Consider the following 22,106-nt stretch of genomic DNA (forward strand, 5'->3'; position numbering starts at 1 on the left):
ACCAACCGTCTTTCAATATCTTCATCATGAATATGAAGAAATCATAGAGTAAAAATCTACAAAAATCATGTACCTTATCTTCTGTGTTCAAACATGGCAAAATTGACGTGCGAGTTGTGGTCCACAGCAAGAAAATATATGAGACAAATCAGTTGTAGTTGTTAAAAAGAAGTTGGCATGTAATGACAGATACATGGCATTTAATGGAGATTTGAATAAGAAATCTTACATTCAAACCTTAATGTTCTGCCTTACGCAAGAAAGTATACATATAAAATGGAAATAAAATGAAAAAGCTGAATGCTACTTTGTTTATTCACACCAATCTCAAAGCAACCATTGACAGCTTAATTGGCAGTTGGAAAGCTAAGACCTCAATAATCAGCAAGGTAGTGGTTGGAAGAGTGCAATGGATATAGTTTGAAAAACAAGAGACAACCCCTCTTTTTTTCTTTCTATTAAATTAGAACTTCTCCTGGATGCTGCATCTAAATTTACAGGTTGCCATCATTTGCGTTTGCCCACTTTCCTCTCTCAGTCTTTGGGGGATTAGTTGCCCCAGAGAAAGCCACTTAACTTTTTCATAATTTTGGAAATAACATCATTTCCAATGAAGCTTAGTGCTTAAGTAAGTGTACCTGAATACAAAAAGTAAATAACAATATTTTAAAATGAAACAGGAATATCACATGACAGCCATGATTTGATCAAAATCGGACGGTTGGGATTAGGAATTGAAAGTAGGATATAGGTGTACCTCAATATATATAGATGTCTCATCTTAATTTCTCACACCAACTTTTCCTCTCTGTTCTATACCATGGCTTTCATGGCGCATGGCTCCCATGTTCTCCAAATGTTGTTTCTTTTTCCTGCAATAGATTCTCAATCTAAGGCCTCCTTAGCTCAATCAATGCTGTCTGTCTGCAGCTGAGCTTTAACTTGCATCCACCTCTTCTAATCATTTCACTCATGCCTCCTTGCTTACCCTATATAATTGCACTCTTTATTTATCTGTCACCTTAATTGCTGCTTAATTTAAGCATGGAAAAGGAAAGGAACATGAGAAATAGGATAGACCATAAAGAAACCTTTCATTGCTCCTTAGCAATGATGGGGATAACATGATTAGATTTATGGCTGGATTGTTTTATCAAAGAGGATCCTAAGAGACAGATAAGTTTGCAAGTACTCAATATAAATGCCCACTGATGTAAATTTCTAGGTAACTATGCTCTTTACAAACTGATGGCATGGCTTCTATTAAAATTTTACACTCAGTTACAAAAATGGAACTCTGTGAACAAAATGAATAGTTTGTTCCTTTTCAAAAAGAACAAAAGAAAAAAAAGGAAAAAGGATAACAAATAAACCAATGACAACAGTTAAATTTGCCACTTGGGATGCAGCTCAGGCTGTTGGAAGGGTAAGAATTTGGGGAGATTGGAGCTATAGCACTCTCCACTTGTACAGAGGGGATAGACAAAGAGTGATTCAACTTTCCTTTCTCTTGTATGGTTATATACCAACCTCACTCTATATGTACAATAGGAGCTGAAATTCATGGATAGTCCAACAATGCAAACTTCACTTGCAAGCTAATCTTACCACCCTCATTGACTAGCTTAGCTGCAGTTACCAACCAATGTCCTGGAGCATCATGTGGACCACGCACGACCTCAGATACATCTAAATATTTTAGCAGTTTTTTGGAGCGAATTGGTGTGGGAGGACCATCAGGATATACACCTGAGTTAAGTGCTGTTGGAGCCTGCTTTTGTTGCTCAGTTACTGCCCGTTGAGTGAATGTGAAAGTTGTGCTTAGATTTGTGAGGAAACCGGTCTTGCGAGAAGTTTCAGGTGCAGCTGCCCATTCTGTCTTCCGGATTGTGCAGTTGGGTATATGGGTGTAAAGCAGACGGAGATGCAAAACTGTCTTTGGCCACTTCCCTTTGTTAAGGAGCTGTGCACCAGTTACAATAAAAACTCCACTTGAAACTTCTTTCAACCAGTTAGGATCATGCTTAACAACTGATGTGCACACATTTGAGTATCTCTTCCATCTGACTGGCTCCAAAAATTGATCACTGGAATTATAGTCATCCGAACCTCGCCATTGACAAGGTCTGCCAGATGTGAATGTCATTATATTTGGAAGACTTGAGAGATGCTGCACATGTATCGCCAACTGGTTGCATTTCTTTCCTTCCAAGAACAATCGGAGGCCAACTATTGGTTTTAGATCACTTGAAACCTGAAATTGTATTAGATTATTTAAATTTATTTGTAGTAACAACAGAAGATAGGATGAAAGATGGCTGCATATCTATCTCAACAAAATATAGGATGAATGTTGTTAAATGAGAAGAGACAGTAACTCTGATGGGTCAAGAAATTTAAACCTATATTTAAACACATAGCACCTGCCTGTTCCTATACACACATGCCTACATTTTCATAGATTTAGTAAGATACATATGCATGTGACAGAAAGGCAAAACTACACACAGATATGTAAGACAAACTCTTGCAAAGCCATGTCACCAAAAGTACATACTTAAAATATTTTTTTGCTCATAATTTATCCTCAAAAATAGTTAAGTTGTGTTTGTTGTTTGTTGTTACCAACAAAAAACATACAACTCAACTTCCACTTTCCAGAAGTGGTGATTCAATTCAACTTTCTACCACACAATTTGACCGTGGAAAAAGTGACATTTCAAATAGTAAAGTTGTATCTGTTGTTACCAATAAAAAATTCAATGCAACTTCCAGTTTCCAAAAGTAGTACCTCAATTCCACTTTCTACCACACTTCAACCATAAAGGTTGGCCTTTTAATAATAATAAGTGAATACATAAAACCTCCCAAACCCCACCAGTGTTGTTAGTACAGTACAAGAACTAGTCATACTTGCCAATTGCCACACTAATACTGATTTCGAGCAAAACTGGCATGCTGATATTAATCTTACTTTTAGGATTCTCTGTGCTAGCATGATGCTCATAGAATTTTAGTTATGTTGGGCACAGATCCTATCATAAGATTTTAAATTATCAAGTGCATTGCTTACAAACAAGAACATAAAAGGTAAGCATTAGCGCAGTTTTTCCTTGACTTCAGGAAATATGCATTTCGGATCTCATGAGTCTTCTGTTTCACATGAAAATATAAAATTTTAATGCAGGTCACAAGACAATATGATGATGCAAAATACATAAAACCGATACCAACTACTATAAAATAATGCCTTGTGAGCTGTTTGACTACCTGTGTAGAGCTGACATGTATCTTAGGACCCATGAAAGAAAATTGCAGGGAAGGGCAAGAAGCTTTTTTCATCTGATGCCTAAGTGGCAGCTCACAGAACATAGGTGCCCACTGTCGTGGAACTTGAAACTCCAAGAAATACCTTAAATCCTCAGGAGTAGGCTTGTCTAGACACAGAATCAGCAAGTTAAAGAAACTTTACTATCACAAAAATTAGAATATAGAGAAGTATACTAAGAACATATGATTTGTAAGAGATTGTTAAAAGAATGATAAGGCTAAAGGCCTCTAACAGCTCTGTACCTAGGCCCAAAATTTCATGTTCCCTCTGCTTGAATTTTTTTTTTTTAAATAAAAAAGTTCATTCCTGTAGTTTTAATTTTTGTGCAATCAAGTAAAATGATAACATATTAATGTTTTTCTGCTAAATGTCTTGACATGGCATTGATATGTCAAATTTAATGTCAGACAAAAGGATATGTGGCATTTTTTTTCCAGTGAGGACACAACAGAAGGTAAATCCCTACCTCTAATTGCCATGTGGCTTTTGAGTTTTCATTGCGAACTGAATTTTAAGAAAATAAAGTAAAAAAGAAAACAGATTAAAATCAAGTTTTTTTTAATAGATATTTGGGGGAAAAGGGATTCAAACCCTACTCTTTTTCAGAAGGAGATCATGCATCAACCAATAACCCTAAAATCAAGTTGAAAAGTGAAAGTGCTTTCCATAGCATGGCAATCAAATAGAATTCCTTGGATCCTCAAGTACTGTCTCACCAACCAAACATACCTCAAATCAAAATCACACAAATATATATGAGTGAAAAAGAAGGCAGTCAAACAAATGCTTTAATTGATTCTGAACAAGTAATTCTGTCTTTCCAACAATTTTTAATTACTAATTTAGAATTAAAATTCTAAATAAATTCGGTTTTTGTTTTCATTTTTTTTTCTTTCCTACCAAAATCCTTTAAAGATATCCTTGCCTTGCCGCCAAATTGTTATCATAGCCACAACATTTAGCTATATTTTCTAGTAGAGAAGGATTTCAGTCCTCTTCAAAATAATATTGAAGCATTTAGTCAGGCACTGCAATACTTACAACGAAGATACAAATTGATCGCATGGCTAAGGTACCCACTTCCAGGAATCCCAGTCAGAAGAGAAGTAATTGGTACAAACTTGAACAAAATTCCTTCTGGTTTAGCAGGTACTGTTTGCAGCCAGTTGGAGTGACTATGCAAGAACACATTTCCTCCTCTTTTTGAACAAATGACAGAGAGTCCCTATTCAAGTTGAAAAAAAAGGGAAAAAAATAATTCAAGGGCTGTAATGATTATTCTATGGAAAAAAGAATTATATAGAGTAATACTCAAGTTCTAGACTCACATCTTTGCTTGATGTTTCTGCAATGCTGGCCAACTGCATGGTGTTTGACTGCAAAATGCGATTAAAGACCTCGGGCACCTACATAAATAAATAGCATTTAGAAACAATATGATTTAAAAGACAAAAAGAAAAAGGAGCCCTTAAATTTCGATGAGGTGCTAATACTTTTAGTTTGCCATCTCTTGTTTTTCTCTGTAGTAATGAAGGGCTTTTCCCATCTGAAAACATAACATCTCCAAGATCCTCCAAATACCCTCTGAGCTCAGCAGGAGGAATTGTAGAGGAATTGTTCTGTCTGACACAAATTAAATCTTGACCTCCAATAGCCATGCCTACTATTATGTGTGTCCCATATGTCTGGATGAACCTGCCTAATACAATTTATTAGATATGTACTACATGAAACCAATAATAATAAAATTAATAGATGCCAAGTAACCAAAATTATTCTTTCTGTTTCTTACCCCCATAGGAGGAATTGGGGGCAAGTCCCCAATTTTTCACATTTAGATACTTCACTGATACAACACTATGACAGAAAACCTTAGTGGAAATTACACACACACACACACACACACATATGTAAATACATACATATTTAAGGACTCCCCACACCCACTTTTTTCAATTGGCAAGTGATGTCTTTAACCAAAATGTAGTAACAAACCTCTTCAGCATTCCTATTTTAATTTAATATTCAATATCTGTTTATACAAGAACACTACCCTAGCTCCAAAAAAAACATACATAAAGAACACTGAATATAATAAATGACATAGGACAGCTAGGGGCAGTTGCATAGTCTATTAGTGGATGGTTGCTTAGGTTTTTGAGGACCCTAGTCATGGATACAAGAGATGGGAAAGTTTTTATTGAATGAAGAAATCAAGGATTTAGAAAGCTATTTTGGGGCAATCTGGTACTGTGAATAGCACTTGTGAACTGCTAATTAGGGTTATTGTTGCAAGTTGGTTACTTTGATCTGAGATGGATAGAGTTTGGTAGACGAGTATTCAACTGAAAGATTTATGGCTGATCTTCAACCTACAACAAAACTGGAACTAAAAGAGGAAATGAGGAGGACATCTAGGCTACACATCTTAAACTTCCCAAAGGCTTCACACTCTCCCAAAAAGCATAATGCTTCTGATTTTACTATAAACTTGTTTCAATTAAATAAAATCAGTTACATTTTACCTATCCTACTTTTAGAAGTGCTTGAGAACCAAAACACATGAAACTATCACAATTGACTTAAAACTACTACTAAATTTAGAGTTAAAAATACCTGATAACATCAATAAAATATAACATGTGGTTCATAGAATGGAATTGATAATAGGGTGGAAAGACACTTTTAGAGTTCCCCAAAATATCATTTCCACCACAATCATATAACTGATTCTACTAAATACAGATTCATACATTACCTAAATTATGATTAACTGAAAACCTTCAAATCACAAACAGTTATTCAAAATCTTACTTGGAAACTTATCTATCATTTGTCCTGTGCGCGATAAAGCAAGAAAATTTCACATGACTAAACTGACCGATTTACTAAAATTAACTGTATCAGAACATTTAAATGGAGATTTAAACAATTTAGAACCCAAGAAATTAGAAATCTGCATGTTATGATACATAAAGACAGCACGCTAGACTATAATTATTGACAACAACAACAGCAACTGTTATAACATTAAGATAGTCCCAATTAACTTCTCCGTATTGAAATTTTCCAATTAGGTTAGTCAGACATTTGCAATGGAAGCACAATTACGGTACAATTGGTTATATGTGGAAAATGATAGAATGCAAGCATGTTAATTTAATAATAAATCAAAAGGATTCTACTAATTTGAGAGCAAAACAGTGAGAAAGTAACATTTTCTAAACCAAAATGCATTTCACAAGCAATCTGAAAATGAATATTGCAGCTCCTTCATAATCTCATATTGAATTAGTTATGCTATATTTTTACAGCGCACAGCCACATGATCAACCTAACCAGTTCAGAACCATGTTCATTTCTGCATAACCAGCAATATATTCCCATTAACATGGGCAAGAGTGTATAACATACAGTTGACAGGATTATTTCTTGATATTTCTTCATTCACACAAAATGCCTCCACATGATCCGTATGATCTCTCATTAATATAGAATCGTACTTAATGCCAAGGAATTGCATAAACAATACTGAAAAGCTACCTAGACAATGATGCTGGATCCCAGTGAGGAGGAACAGACTTCTTAACTCTGTCATGCAGTACAAGTGGAGATGCTGTAAGGTGTAAATGGTACAATGAGATAAAATAACCATCAAAAGCAAGATTTTTGGTGCCTGCAGCATCATGAAGCCAGTCCCCACTCAAATCAAAGATAGTGTTAAGATAGCCTGAAGGAACTTTTCCTTGTATTGAAGATTTCTGATTAAGTAACTCAGACATCTGCACAAGAAGTAAGATTTGGAAGCAAAGATAAGGTTTAACATCAATACAGCACCAAATATATATATTCAAAGTTATATAAGGCACTTAATCAGTACAGCATTGAACAAGGCGCAAATCCTAGATAATTTTCACTTTAAATCATGCTTTTTTTTTTCTTTATTTTCTCTTTCAGCGATAAGGTTCAGGTAGAAACCCATCCAAGATATTTTGAGATTAGGATATTTCTCCTACTTTAAATTTTCAAGAAGTTACCGGTATATTAGACACTTGCTACCTCACTAATATCAGTTGTTATTATGGATCAATAGAGTTCCTAGATGATGAAACAAATGATCAGGAACTCATAAAAGCAATTATTTTGTCTAAAATTGAGGTTCACTTTATATCAAAGTCAAGGTTTTATTTCCTATCTATTGCAAACCAAATGATTTAAGAAGAAACCTTGACCAAAAAAGAAACGAATTACTAGGAGACTGAAAACTGTTCGATAAATAAACTTCAAAAGTTGAAGCTTTTCCACTATACCAGTTCTCAACATGGTACATAATCAAAGGGCAACAATGTTATCATTATCCTTTGCTACTCTTTTAATTTCCTTTTGCACTAAAAGTAATTCTATCAAAGACTTTCTCAGTTATTCCCAACAGAGTCCATTACTCTTCAGCACCTCAAGGCCAACACTTTTCTTTAGAATTACATTCACAGAAAGATGCTTTTATATAACCCCTAATAACTAGTAATATGGTCTATGACATCAGATCCTTTTCCATTCTCATTTAATTTCAGCGAAGTAGATAGTATTATATTCAATACACAAATCATAACAGCCGTCAACAGGAAAATATTCCTATTTTATTTAAATAGGACTCCATTGAGCCCGAAGCTAAACTACATTTAAATCCAAACCTGGATAGGCTAAACTACATTAAATCCAAACCTGGATAGGCTAAACTATATTAAAATCCAAACTTCGATAGGCTTCCTTAAATTATGAATCATTAGACATCATATAAAAAATAAGAATGAAAAGTGGAAACAAATTTTTCTTATCCTCATTGACACCAGTAAGATAGAATTAACTCGGGTATCTCTGGGAAGAAGAGAAATTTTAAATAGTGAAAGTTCCATGAATTCAACTAGCCCCATCCCATCTTGTTCACATTTAGGAGTGTGAAAGACATGTTAAAGGCAAATCTAATAATCCATGCAAATACAACCTAGATTTCCTTTCCAACTTAAAAAATATCATTTAGTACAAATCCAATTATGCATGTAACCTATCCTTCTTTTCCAACTCCAAATCTTTGAAGTTGCATAAAAGGTGCCCTTAGTCAAAAGAGTGGAATAAACAAGTCTTTCCACATGTGACATAAGGTAACTTTTCATCCCCACCATTTCAAGGCTCATTCATAAAAAAATGAGGATAACTAATGCCCATAACACAAGTTAAGGCGCTATTTTTAAAAATAAATTTTTCATGAAATTGAAAACGAGACAATATTTTAAATAAAAAGAAAAGTATTTCCATAAATAACATCTTGTCTCACCAATAATTAAGGGTTCAGGCACTCGTTAGAATTTTACTAGTCAAAATTTTATACTTTTCTACCCGCAAATTTTGGCAACCTCTGTAGTTGTACAAGGTGGCCATTATCGACCAGTACTAAGCTAAATGTTTTTGACCCACTAAAATGAATCATGAAAAAAGAAGGTAAAAACTAAATCATGGGTTAATCAGGGAACTGATGCAAATCAAGTTTGAGAAAATTTTCTGAATTGGGTCTCCAAACTAACATCTTAATTATACTTCAAACACATATAAATCCCATATATTTCATCAAATAGAGAAAAGAGAAGGAAAAAAAAAGAACCTGATTGAATTCAAGAACATCAGATTTGAATCGAATACGATCGCCTTTATCAAGACGGATATCTTGGGAAACACCTTGGACAGTAAAAGCACCTGGAAATACAATGTCTCTTTTATTGGTTTCATCAAGCACCACCAATCTTGTTCCCTTGGCATATTTCAACCTGAAATCTCCACTTATATCAATCCCTTTTCCCAAAGCTTCCATAGCTCTAACCTCTATCGGCTTCTCAGTGTCCTCCATAACCATAGTTTTCTTCTCAACTCTCAAAAAGCCTCAAAGCCTGAAAGCAGCAGCAGGAGGCTTATAATTGGAGCTTTGGGTTGATTTTTTTTGGAAGAAAAGAGTAGTAGTAGCACAAAATTTGACCGTCAGCGTCATTATTATTCTTATAGGCCATTTTAGACTATCGTGTGAAGAAATGAAAATTATTTGGGTCGATGAAGAAGAGACGTCTGGGAGTTGAAAAGCATGTTTTACATTTTTTTATGGGTATTGAAAAGAATTTGAAAGGCAGTGGAAAAGGAATATGGATATCATCAATACGTGGCTAGAAGGGAGGCAATTTCCTGGAAGAGGGAAAGCTGTTGGTTTGGAGTATTTTGGTATTTGCCTTTTACCATTTCCACATGTTGAGGGCAGTGGAAAATTGATTTGATTTTAACAACGCCAAGCATGGTTTTATGACGTTTCGGGATTGGGAATTACGAGTGTTGGACAAAGTGGGGACCACGTGGTGTTGACCCCAACGCAACCAAATGTTTCCCCAAGTCAACCTTGATAACCTACCTACTGCTTACCTACTGCTCCTCTCCCTTGGTTTTTTATGCTTCTGCTGCGATAAAATAATCTAGGTATCGTTTCCTCTTTCTACTGATATTTTTCTTCCAAGCTCAGCTCCATAAATTGTTCAGTTGGCAAATCACACAAGAATTGTATTGTATTCTATTCTGAGATATAACACAACCCAAATTATTTATTTGCTGCATTATTACTGGGTTGTTGAAGCAACAGACGTTTTACAGCCTGGTGAATTATTATAATTATTAATATAATTGCCGAGGCCCAAATGAAGTCCTGTCCTGTCCTGTCCAGTCCAGGCCTGCACCAGGTAATAAATATTTTTATTCAAAATTGATCAATTTAGTTTTCATATTTTAAGATTTTATATAATTAAACGTCTCTATTTAATTTCGCACAAATTAATTGTTAATACGATTGACGTGACACTGACATAACCTTGACTTTCCTTCTTTCGGAATTGCACAGTGTCAATTGCCTCGCATCCATCCATCATCAGTCTCGCCTGATTGTGCGTATGAGACAGCATCGGGCCATCAATTTAACACTCACATCAACATTCAATTCCCACATCTTGCTTCCCTCTGGCCCCCGAAATGCTTGTTTTGTATAACACTGTTAAACATATGAGAAAGATAATTTTGGACCTCCAAACCATTGACAAGTCAAGCTACCTCCATCAGGATTAAGATTTCAGAAACGCAGGGATAAGTGCTACCGACTTTTGACTCCCCTTCAAATTCACTACAAAATACTGACAGTATTACCCGACTTTATGATTTTGTGCTAGTGTCTGATGCGAACTCACTACTTTTCATGCAGGTGATCCGATAAATCCTCAAACTATCTGTTTGTGCACTTACAGAACAGTTTGTTTCCAAAGCAAAGACAGTGACTCGGGTAGTACATACCATTTATTCTTACTGTCATACAAATCATAATACAATTAGTCTAATCGATCTATAGAAATTACAGGACAATACCTACGCAATTTTCGCAAGGCAAAGCGAACACCGCAGAAACCGCACAGAGAGACCCTCCAAACAAGTTTCCACTTCCCTACATTACCCTTTTTTAACTGCCCTTGCTCCAACCTGTCAAAATGCATATTGTCATTTTCATCTGAAAATTACATAAACTAAGACCTAGTTTGATGTCAATTTTTCTTCTCCAAACATGATTATCTGCCCTCAACAGACAATATGGACCCTGATTCTGATTATATACAGTTCCCATATAGCTATATCCAAAAGAGGCCTCAAAATCCAGCATCCATGCAGAAATCATATTCTTCTTTGCTATATTTTTTGCAGTTATGGTTCGTTTGAGGATGGATTCGGCATTGCTTAATCGGTTTTAAGGATCAAATGAAATTGGGCATGAACAACTAAGAATTAAAACTGAGCTTAGAGACTGATGATAGTGAGAATGAGAGAAGTTAGGAATTTTGTTGGTGGAGAATTAATGAGGTGGTTGGGACAAGATGGCAATGGGATTGAAGGAGTACCAGTAGAACAACATATTTCTTCCCCAGAAAGAAATATAAGAATTAATTTAAACAAATATTTTCATTTATGCTCCCACTACAACATGCACCACATACTGTTCAAATGATCACTTTTTCTCCCACTTTTCTGCATGCATCGCTGACTTCAACTTAATACAACTAGAAGGTAATTGGATGGAGTGATTCATTTGAAAAATAAACTAGATAAACCAGCAGTCTGTTCGTAAATAAAAACTAGACATTAATTTATCAAGAATTATGCACTACCAGTATCTTTTCTCCTCTTACTAGCCTCTGATTCTCTCGTCTCAATGTCAACAGCAGACACGCAAGTAACCACCAATGTTTAGGAAACAAGACCTTAAGCATTGTCTACCATGAGTGCATGAGCACAATTCACATGTATGCATGCCAGCTGGGCTGATAAGGAGATTCAAAGGAAGATCACTCAATTCAAATGGTTTACCCTTCCTTTAGTATGACTCTTTTAAAGAGCTTTATGTATGTATGCATGCATATGCTCACACACAATAAGAGAGAGGCATCATTGGCCAACTCAGTAATAGAATTTTAAGATTCACCATACAAATTGAAGTGGGCAACACTGGCAGATAACTTTCATTACAATCAAATAGATGAATTCAAGAAACATAAAAAAAAAAAAGAACTCCAATGGATCGTTACCTGCTTTACAAGCTTTATATATATCAGAAGACGCACCCAGGTACTGCAAGAGAACAGATTAATGAGATATCAAGTGTGCCAACAACCAAGGACAAAGCACCCCACATTTCATGCTCAGACAATTTTTGTTGAGAGTTCATATTTTTCAGGTTCAAGCTTATAAGATAGTTTTTTGCCGTGAATTTACCTTTCTGAAAATGCTAGTTTAGTGAACTAGCGTAGTTGCATTGGTTGGCAAATGAGTATGAGGAAAACCCAAAGGACATATCTTCATGAACATAAGCATTACAAGCATTAACATATATCTGCAAAATGAATAAATACATTGCAATACATAGCTAATGTCTGTAAACGACAATGACATACAGCAATAACAGGGAAAGCAAAAATAACAACACTCACGAAAGCTATTCTATTTGTTGTGTGTCGTCCGGCCAAAATAAGGTTAACACATTATTCAAATCAGAAAGCATAAAGCTAACAGAAAAGATCATATAGCTCCCAACCACCGTTCCAATCCACATATAAAGAGACAAGCAAATGAGGTGACTAAATCCTAGAAAACATAAAAGGATCCATTTAATTTCAAGGTATCTGCCTTTTAACTTTCATATCCCATGAAAGGATATTGCTAATTAGCACTATATTATCTGAAACAAAACCCCGATCACTTATTCAACTATATCACATTTGATGAAAAACACTAAATCCCATTTGAAATCTCCACTATCACGTCCTGTCCTAGCAACACATACAAATGTCATTTAAAACAACACTCACCCAGTTTATCTTCAACTGATCCATCCATACAATAATTCAGCCAATATTGGGTTTGAAAGTTCATTCTCAAAACACACATTTCAGCTACAATAATCAAGGAGAATTAGACAATGTACCTTGAATTATAGAAATTCCTAGGACAGAAAGCTTTCTGTTCCCAGGTCACTATAGGTTTCTAATTTTCTTTTCAAGGATAATCTTGATACAAATAAATACTCTCAACTATCAACACTAGTACACCTTTGTCAGGAAACCTTCTAACTTTAAAACTACTGATGTTGCATGAAAGTTCTTGAATGATACTCCATTATGAAGTAAGGACTTATATTCCATGCCAATATAATCTTCAATGATAAAAATAAGAATTTTCACTCACATAAATATCCAACCTCTACTGTGTTACCTAAATAAATTCCACCCAAGCTGTTGACGAATACCTCAACTTCTAGAAAAGGTGACAATTTTGTCAAGATTTACTTAATATGTCACAAGCATAATCAATGAGGAGATAGTCATTCAAATTGTCATGCAAAACACTTATAATCTATTTCATATATATCTAACTATAATAAATATATAGAAGGTATTCTTCTTCACTTCTGCCGTTGCATCATGCTTCGTGGTTTTTTCCTCCAAATATCCCAAGTTGAATTTCCATGCAAGCCAAATTTCAAAATTTTATGTTTGTAAACATAATACAGCAAAACAAGCTACGTAACATTATAGCAGTTATAAATGTGAATATCTGAAAGAATATATAAACCAGTAATCAGTGACCTCAAATTAAATATTTCAAAGTTCACCATCTTCCTATTACCCAGTAATACTCCTCTAGTGACAAATTAGCATGGTAGCAGCAATCCAGCAGCAATTAAAGTAAAGACAGCTAATAACACTTTCAAATTCTACAATTGAAGTGCAAAAAGAAATTACTTGTGAGAAGCAATGATCGATACTTCGGCAACTACAATACCACAGTACAGCAAAACATATTGGGGCTTTTACTTCTTACGTGCCAATAAAAACTCAAGTTTCTCAATGAGCGAAAACAGTGTCATTGCGTCTAGGAGGTCTGTCAGGAATCGATCCTGGTTTGAACTTAGAAGCTTCATGCTTTGCCAGCTCAGGAGGGACAGGGCTGCCACTTTGAACAAGCATCTGCTTGAGATCATAGAAGACATCAGAGTCTTGAAGAGTCAAAAATGTTGTGGCCACACCAGTCTTCCCTGCACGTCCTGTTCTTCCAATACGATGTGTGTACATTTCAATATTACTAGGCATATCATAGTTAATGACATGAGCCACATCAGGAATATCAATTCCACGGCCTGCAACATCTGTAGCAACAAGGACATTGAATCTTTTCGCCCTAAAACCCTCAAGGCTAATTTCCCTCTGCTCCTGCGACCTTCCACCGTGCAAGGTTGTTACTTTATAACCAGCCTTATCCAGATTCTTGGAAATAGTATCAGCATTCTTCTTGGTATTAACAAACACAATTGCGGTCTTATCCCCAAGATCATCGAGCAACTTCTGCAATCTCGAGAACTTTTCTGATTCCTTCATCATCATCACATGTTGGGAAATCAAATCGGTAGCCTTTCCAGCAGTACCAATGTTGACCACAACAGGATTCCTCAAATACTTTCTAGCTAGCCGCTCCACAGCTGGAGGCATCGTAGCACTAAACATATAAGTAGTCCGATAAATCTTTTTTTCATCAAGCTCCTCATCTTCATTCTCTGGTTTCAAATTACTAGATGGCATAGCATCCAAAACACCCACAACTTGGGGCTCAAAACCCATATCTATCATCCTATCAGCCTCATCAAGAACCACATAATTACACTGGTTCAATACAGCGTATCGTCTCTCTAAACAATCCAGCAGACGACCAGGTGTAGCAATAACAACCTCACACCCTTGTCTAATCCTAAACCCTTGTTCTTCTATTGACTGACCACCAACAATTGAAACAACTTTAATACCCAAATAATGTGCAAACTTCATAGTTTCATCCTCAATTTGCTGAGCAAGTTCACGAGTCGGGGCCATGACAACAGCATAAGGCCCCTCAGCTTCATTCTCTTCACTCATAGGTGGTAATCTGGATATATAAGACAACATAGGCAAGACAAAAGCAGCAGTCTTACCTGACCCTGTCTCTGCGATCCCAATCACATCCCTTTGCTGCAATCCCAAAGGAATCGCTGCCATTTGTATCGGGGAAGGCTTCTTATACCCAACTCTCTCCACAGCTTTCAACAACTCGGCACTCAATTTACTCTCAACCCAACTCCTCATTGGTCGTGGAATCTTCGACCCTTTATAGGAAATATTAAAATCTTCCCTAAAAATCCTCCAATCTCGTTCAGTCATTTCTTCAAGCTTCTTTTCAGACCAATGCTTATCAACTCTCATATCGAATGTATCGTAAGTATTCGCCGCTTCTTCCTTTAACTTCTGCGCCGCGGCTTCCTCTGGTTTCTCTTCAACCCCTTCTTTTTTCCTAATCTCTTCCCTCATCTCCTTCTCATTCTTCGCCGCGAGCTTCTTTTGTTCCCTCCGATCCATTCCAGCCCTAAACCCTCGTCCGAACAAAAGCTGAGCCTCGTGAGGGTTCTGGTACAACGAATTCATATCCCTCGAAGTATCTTCCGTGTTTTCCCAATCGAAAGAAAACCTAAATTTCTCGCTAGGTTTGATAACCCTTTTTTTAGGCTTTTTCGATCCGAGGTATTGCTCTTTAATCGATTCCAATTCTTTTTCCCTTTCTCTCTCCGCTAATTTTTCCAGCCGCGCTCGTTCTCGAGCCTTGGCTTCCTCCTCCCGCTCGCGTTCCCTTTCGCGCTCCCGGTTTCTCCGCTCGGATTCGCGGTCTCTTTCCCGCTGCCTTTCGCGGTCGCGGCGATCGGAGGAATCGGAAGAAGGCTTAGTAGAAGGAGAATCGGAGTTACTGTTGGTGGTGTTGTTAGAGCGGTGGAGCTCTTCGAGGCGGCGTTTCTGTTGGGCTCGTTGCTCTTCGAGGCGTTTAAGGGCTAGTTCTTCGCGTTGGGCTTTGGTTAAAAAGACGGGTTTTGAAAGATTGTGGTTGCTCATGGTTTGTGTGAAAGAAAGGAAGAAGAAAAAGGAAAATGGGTTTTCGCTTGGTTAATTGCAGGAGGGGAAAGGTAGAGAGATTTTCGAAGTAATGGAGGTTTCTAGGAATACTTCTGCAGCTATTACTCCTTGCTGCTCCCAGGTTTCCATTTTGTTTCCGCTGTTGTTTGTTGTCCTATGCTAAATTACCACATTTACCCTTGTTGTTCAATACACACAGCCAGTAAATTTTTATTTTTTATTCATATTGATAATAGCTAATGATCGATCGATTTTATCTCACATAATAAATATTAATATAATATATTGATGTGATGCAATAACATCATCACACGTGTTATTTTTACTATTTACATTAATATGAATTTAAAATAATAAATATTATTTTGATTAATTATAATAATATTTTATTTATTTATTTATTTTAAAAAAATAAAAAATTTAATTCAATGTAATAAAAAAATAGATATTAATTTAAATAATAAGTGATTTTAATATGATTTGATGGCACTAAGGCGGAAGAAGATTCGGCGTTCGAAATGTAGGCACTGATTGTGGGAAGAAATTTGCTGGATAGCTTGCATTTGTTTTTTCTTTCATTATTGCTTCCAACTCCTCTGTTTCATCATTTCAAAATGGAGGTAAAGCAATCTGTTTTTCACTTCACTCTTCTGGAGGGTGACATGAATTTTTACTGACGTGGCATCTGATATGACAGTAATTACATAATAATTAAATAATTTTTGATAAATATAACATTTATTACATTTACTATAAGATAACTGAATAAACTAATCAATCTAACATAAAAGTAAATCAAGTCGTGTACGAAGTAACCAAAGGCTTAATGCCTCTCCTTATTAGTGATGTAAGGCTCCAAACTATGTTTTTCTCTTTTACGAAATCACTTTTATGAATTTATGAATAGAAAATACAATTGCAATCACTTTCAATTGATAATATATTATAAAAAATAATGGACAAATCAATAGGAAAACAAATAAACTAAATCCAAATAAGATGAAATTCAAAAATTTCAAGACTTGTTTTCTATAGTCGAGACACAAATTAAGAATTTTAAACAATTGATTAGCTAAATTGCTGCCGATTTGAAAAGAAATGTTGCAGAAACATCTTCTCTCAACAGCTGTAGTTGATAAGAGAAGCCACTTCACAAGAGCAACGAGCCACGTTTATCATTTCCCTTTCCTCGCGTAACTCTGCATGCAAAAGCAATGTGGCCCAACTCATGATCAAGGGACCTTAAAACGAGCTGGCTAGGGCAGCCTTCACTCGTCAAACCCCCCACAATCCAAAACGACTCAAACCGCTCAGAAATTAGCCAGGCAAAGCAATAGAGCGATGTAGCACCCACAAGTTCCAGGAGAACCAACTCAGACCGCCACTTCCCTCCTTGAGACGGCCACTGGCACCATCCAAGGCTTCGCCCCCGTCAAACAAATCCATCAACATCTCTGCGCGTAATTAGCCCTTCTGTTTTGCTTGTTTTGTTTTTCCAAATTTCTAAATATATTGTCAATTTCTTCTAACCATGTTACTCGCATTGCTGTAGATTTCATTTCTATTGGGTACGACATCACCCTTCAGGTCGAGGCTCACCATTTCTGCGCCCATCAAAACGAAGAAATGCGGCAGTGTCTCATATACGACAGCCCTGAAGCAGATGCAAAGCTTATTGGATTGGAGTATATCATATCGGAGAATTTGTTTTTGACCTTGCCCGACAATGAGAAACCGCTTTGGCACTCGCATCTGTACTAGGTGAAGAGCGGGGTGCTGTTCATGCCAAAAATTCCGGGGCCAATCGAGAGGCAGGACCTTGATAAGGTTTGCAAGACTTACAGTTGGACGATCCATTTCTGGCAGGTTGATAGGGGCGGCAATCTCCCTTTTGGGCTGCCTCAGCTGATGATGGCTCTCACTAGGGATGGCCAGCTCTATGATGAACTTGCCCGAGGTAATAAGCCTTAGAAAATAATATTGTAAGACTTTATTTGTTTCCCAAGAGTTAACCATGCATTCAATGGTATATGCATACAGATGTTGAGAAGCGATTCGGGGTTTCCTTTGCGAAGGAGAGGGCAAACCGAGCTGAGCTGACTGGTCCGACACATGGGATTCATCCGCTGGCTAATGGCGGCGGAGAAGGGCTCAAGGGAGGTAGATTGCAAGCCTATTGATTCTGTTCCCCGGGTCTTTGTTTGAATTTGCACCTTGTAACGCAGGAATTACACGGCTTTCTCTAAATCCTAGTTGTTCCCCGACCTCTCTGAACAACATGTACAGGGCAAAACTAATAATAAAAGAAAAAAAGCCACACCACAGCAGTAATCCATACTATTGAGTTTGCTCCTAAAGCAGCTCTATCTTAAGACCTGATTGTTAACACTCGATAACTCATTACCAGGGGAGGGAGTAAAGATCAACTGTTATAGAAATGAACGTAACCGAAGATAACAATTTCGAGCGAATTGAAGTTTTATTGGAAACAACAGCACTGGAAGTTTCTAGCTTACCAAACATATTACTACAATTTTAATTTGTTTTATATTATAATATAACGAAATAATGGAACTCAAATGGCAATAATATAATTTGAACTAATTGAGGGCATTTTGGATTCCTTGCTCTGTATTTCTCATGGATGATGTGGGTCATTTGACTTTGGTAAGTGGGATGAATTTTCGATTTTAAGCATAAATTATGAGTTTTTTTTACTAAATGAAACAAAATTAGCAATATCTAATATTTAAAAATGAGAGCGTTTAGCTTTATGTAGGCATATAATTATCAATATCTACGTAAAATTATTTCAATTTTTTATATATTAGATATTATCATGAGGTCATATATACATCTCCACAATTTTTTATATCTTATTATATATTAGATATTACCATGAGATCATATAGATTGATCAAATTTGATCAATTATTGAAAGTGTATCAATTGATACATGTCTATGTACGATATATTTCGTATGCTTTATTCGTACATTACATAAAAAAAAAAATCTATCAAATTCTTTTTGGGTATGAGCTGAAATATAATAAGTCACGCTACTTTTTAGGTTGTAGACTTCGTAAAGGCTTTTAGAACTCTATACTTCATAAAAAATTTAATAAAGAGTAAAATGATAAAGATTATCCTTTGGGGTATTTTAAAAAATAATTTTTAGAAATAAGATGTTTTTAAAAGATAATATTTTTTAAATTTTTAATTAGTTTTAGTCAAGTTTAATAGAATTACTTTTAATGATGTTACATGTCATGCACATAATATTACACACTATATTAAAAAAATATTATTGTTACACATTATATATAAAAATATGTTACACATCATATATAAAAAAATTATTACACGTCATATTAAAAAAATATTATTAGTATAAGTCATAGTTAAAAAAGTTGTTACATATCATATTGAAAAAAAAAAAATTGTTGCAAGTCATGTATATAAACATGTTACACGTTATATTAAAAAAAATGTTATTGTTACACTCCATGTTAAAAAAACATTATTGTTACACACTATATTCAAAAAAATTTTGTTTTAGTCTAATGTTTAAAGTATTGTTGTTACTTACGAACTAAAACTTCAAATCCTCTCAACTCTTTTCATTTCTTTTTAGTTTTTTTTTAACAATTTGATACGGATTAAAACATTTCTAACATGTTTTCATAAATCAAAACATAAAATTTTTTATCTAAAATATCTATTTCGGCTAAAAATTGAAAAAAACTCCCTTAGATTTATAAATTTCAAATTCATTATTGAGTTTATTAGTATCTAGGTCATGAATTAATCCAATTAAAAATTATTTCAAATATATGTGATCATTTTTACCATTTTAATTTCATCCAAAATATCTAAAAATCAAATTTTCTAAATAGCCACTCAATTCAAACAAATCAAAACTATTGTTTGGCGTCTTAAAAGCTTGGCGAAGAGAGAAAATGATAAAATTAGAGAAAGTTGGATGGTGAGAAAAAAAATCGAAAACACATATGAAAAGAAATTGTGATGAATGGTTTAATTTATTTAAAATAGTTTTAAGAGTATTTTTGTTAAATTATGACTAAATATGATTAAAAATAATTAATTTTATTTTAATGATTATTTTTGAAATACTATTGTCAGAAGGGTTATTTCTTACAATTTCTTCTTATCCTTTTGACTATTTTTTTTTTTTCTATTCGGGTCTCTTTGCTAACCAAAATTCAAACTTAACCTTAACTTTGCACTCTTTAAAACTGCGACTATTTTAATTTTTTATTATAAAAATAATATATTGAAACTATTAAAAATTTTATTTATAATTAATAAATTATTTTGAAATATATATCTTATTTAAAATTATATATTTATTAAAAAGCATGTTGAGAGTTTAAATTAAAAAAAAATATTTTTTATATGTAATATGCATTTTGATTTAACAACTATGTACAGGTACAAAATTTACCGATAAGTAGGAATCCTCCACAAAGCAACCGACCGTTGGCAATTGCATAACAAAGGCAGACTTGAGGCTTGAGCAAGAAAAATAGTGGCATAGGGATTCCACTTCCCAGCAAGCAACATTGAAAAAGATTTCCAAGGTGGGAAGAACAGACTGCTTATTGCTGGCTTTAGACACTGATAATAAACTGTTAAACAATAACCGTGCATGAAATGTTAAAAATCAATTCATTCATTCAAACAAAAAAAAAAAGAAATGATGGAAGTATATATCATCAAAGATAAGTAGAAGGGAAAGGGTACAGCTACAACATATATTTGCAGCCTTGCTATGCGAGGAGAATCGGTATTGAAGCTCCAATCGTTCGCTTCTCCTATCACCCTCAATGTACTGAGCATCAAAAACAAAAAAGCTTTTCTCTTACATCAACTTTATATATATATACACATATTAGAGAATGACTCTGCATAAATTTCACACGAGTTAAATATAAAACACTCATACATACCCGATCCGCGTAGAGTTTATATTTCTAAAATTTATGTAAACAATTTTAAACTCTTTTTAAAAATACTGTTCAACTTTTTTAAATGTCTTTTAAAACAGACACGTTATTAAATGAATAAGCTCCTTTGAAATTTCCTTTTTTAAGTATGTTATAGATGCGTGAAAGGAGTAGAAGAAGGCAAAGATTAATTGGTAATTGAAAATGAAAAATCAAAGGCTTTGGATGGATGGTAGTAGAAGAGATCATGGATAAATGTCGGAGGGAAAGAATTGGGCCAGGCCTCTTAGCTAACTGAGATGCCAATTATTCACCCAAAGAGAAAGCAGGGAGCATTGAGCAACTCCAATTTTCTTAAGCTCATATATTGGGCCCATTGCCAGTCGTGCTATATAAATTTGGTTCGACTTGAACTAGATATTATGCCGACATCCAAAAGTTCAATTCGAGGGCATTTCACCGATTAATCGACATTTTCTGGACAAAATGATGTAATCATGTGATAACTAACATGGCACAACTCAAAACTTCGAACCATGAATTTGGCGAACCACAAAATCATTGCCTCCATCATCCAGAATCACCAAAAAGAACCTTTTGGTGCTTCTTTTCCTTCTCCTTTTCTTTTGATTGGGGTGATTTTTTGAAAAATTTCGTCTTTTTTTCCAAATCTCAAAAGATTGAAGATTTAAAACTCTCAGATTTAAGTTTTGTTTTTGAGAATAGATGAAATTAATCAGTGAAAAGTGTAAAGGCAAAAAGAAGAAGAGAAAAAAGGGATCGATAGTACCAAAATCCCTTCGTCAACAACTTGGTATAGGTTTTGTTTTCAAAAAAAGAGGAAAAAAAAGAAAGAAGGGTTTTTTTTTTTTTCTTTAGAAAAGTAAACCAATTGAAAGGTAAAAGGAGACATGAGGAATCGAAACGTAGAATTTTTCAAATTTGATTGACGACGGATGACAGATGGCACTGACGATAGACAACGATGGTGGTCAGATTCTAGACAGCTCATAGGAATAGAGATGGAGAGAATGGGACGATAGAAAGAGGAAAAGGAAGAAGAAAATGGAAAGGCTTATATAACTTCCTCGAAATTAAAAAAAAAAATGAAAGAGATGAAGAAAATGTCACATCAATTGTCACTTGATTAATTAAGAGAAAATTTTCATTAAACATTAAGGACTCATTTTGATATAATAAAAAAGATTAGGGACTTAATTTAAGAAATGAGCATAGTTTAGGAGTTTTTTTTTACTATTT

General features: G+C 34.9%; 3 protein-coding genes and 1 long non-coding RNA gene across 4 annotated transcripts; 2 read left to right on the forward strand and 2 right to left on the reverse strand.

Moving 5' to 3' along the window:
- On the forward strand, positions 77-1,342 carry LOC108661796. The gene is made up of 2 exons (XR_001927634.1): positions 77-632; positions 752-1,342. It is a non-coding gene; the product is annotated as an uncharacterized LOC108661796 (long non-coding RNA).
- LOC18602581 (MACPF domain-containing protein At1g14780) lies at positions 1,172-9,635 on the reverse strand. The gene is made up of 7 exons (XM_018119950.1): positions 8,988-9,635; positions 6,875-7,113; positions 4,825-5,026; positions 4,660-4,737; positions 4,373-4,556; positions 3,271-3,437; positions 1,172-2,254 (listed from the first exon to the last, which is right to left on the reverse strand). Exons 1-7 carry the CDS (start codon positions 9,234-9,236, stop codon positions 1,562-1,564), a joined length of 1,812 nt encoding a protein of 603 aa, XP_017975439.1. The 5' UTR covers positions 9,237-9,635; the 3' UTR covers positions 1,172-1,561.
- LOC18602582 (DEAD-box ATP-dependent RNA helicase 21) lies at positions 13,512-15,995 on the reverse strand. The gene has a single exon (XM_018119856.1). The coding sequence runs from the start codon at positions 15,856-15,858 to the stop codon at positions 13,795-13,797; it is 2,064 nt and encodes a 687-aa protein (XP_017975345.1). The 5' UTR covers positions 15,859-15,995; the 3' UTR covers positions 13,512-13,794.
- Positions 17,221-18,084, forward strand: LOC18602583 (oil body-associated protein 1A). Its single transcript, XM_018119362.1, is given in 5 exon segments — positions 17,221-17,339; positions 17,432-17,444; positions 17,446-17,836; positions 17,920-18,031; positions 18,033-18,084. Coding segments are annotated over 5 exon segments (687 nt in total).

The sequence above is a fragment of the Theobroma cacao genome, chromosome 4 (assembly GCF_000208745.1).
Source record: "Theobroma cacao cultivar B97-61/B2 chromosome 4, Criollo_cocoa_genome_V2, whole genome shotgun sequence".
Lineage (NCBI taxonomy): Eukaryota > Viridiplantae > Streptophyta > Magnoliopsida > Malvales > Malvaceae > Theobroma > Theobroma cacao.

What these genes read in the sequence shown, in the direction of transcription:
- LOC18602581 (XM_018119950.1), bottom strand. Translation starts at nt 9,236, where the DNA reads ATGGTTATGGAGGACACTGAGAAGCCGATAGAGGTTAGAGCTATGGAA. An exon ending in GATCCAGCATCATTGTCTAG is followed by an intron (nt 5,027 to 6,874) that starts GTAGCTTTTCAG and finishes TGTATTAGGCAG; the next exon opens with GTTCATCCAGACATATGGGA. An exon ending in TACATGTCAGCTCTACACAG is followed by an intron (nt 2,255 to 3,270) that starts GTAGTCAAACAG and finishes ATACAATTTCAG; the next exon opens with GTTTCAAGTGATCTAAAACC.
- LOC18602582 (XM_018119856.1), bottom strand. Translation starts at nt 15,858, where the DNA reads ATGAGCAACCACAATCTTTCAAAACCCGTCTTTTTAACCAAAGCCCAA.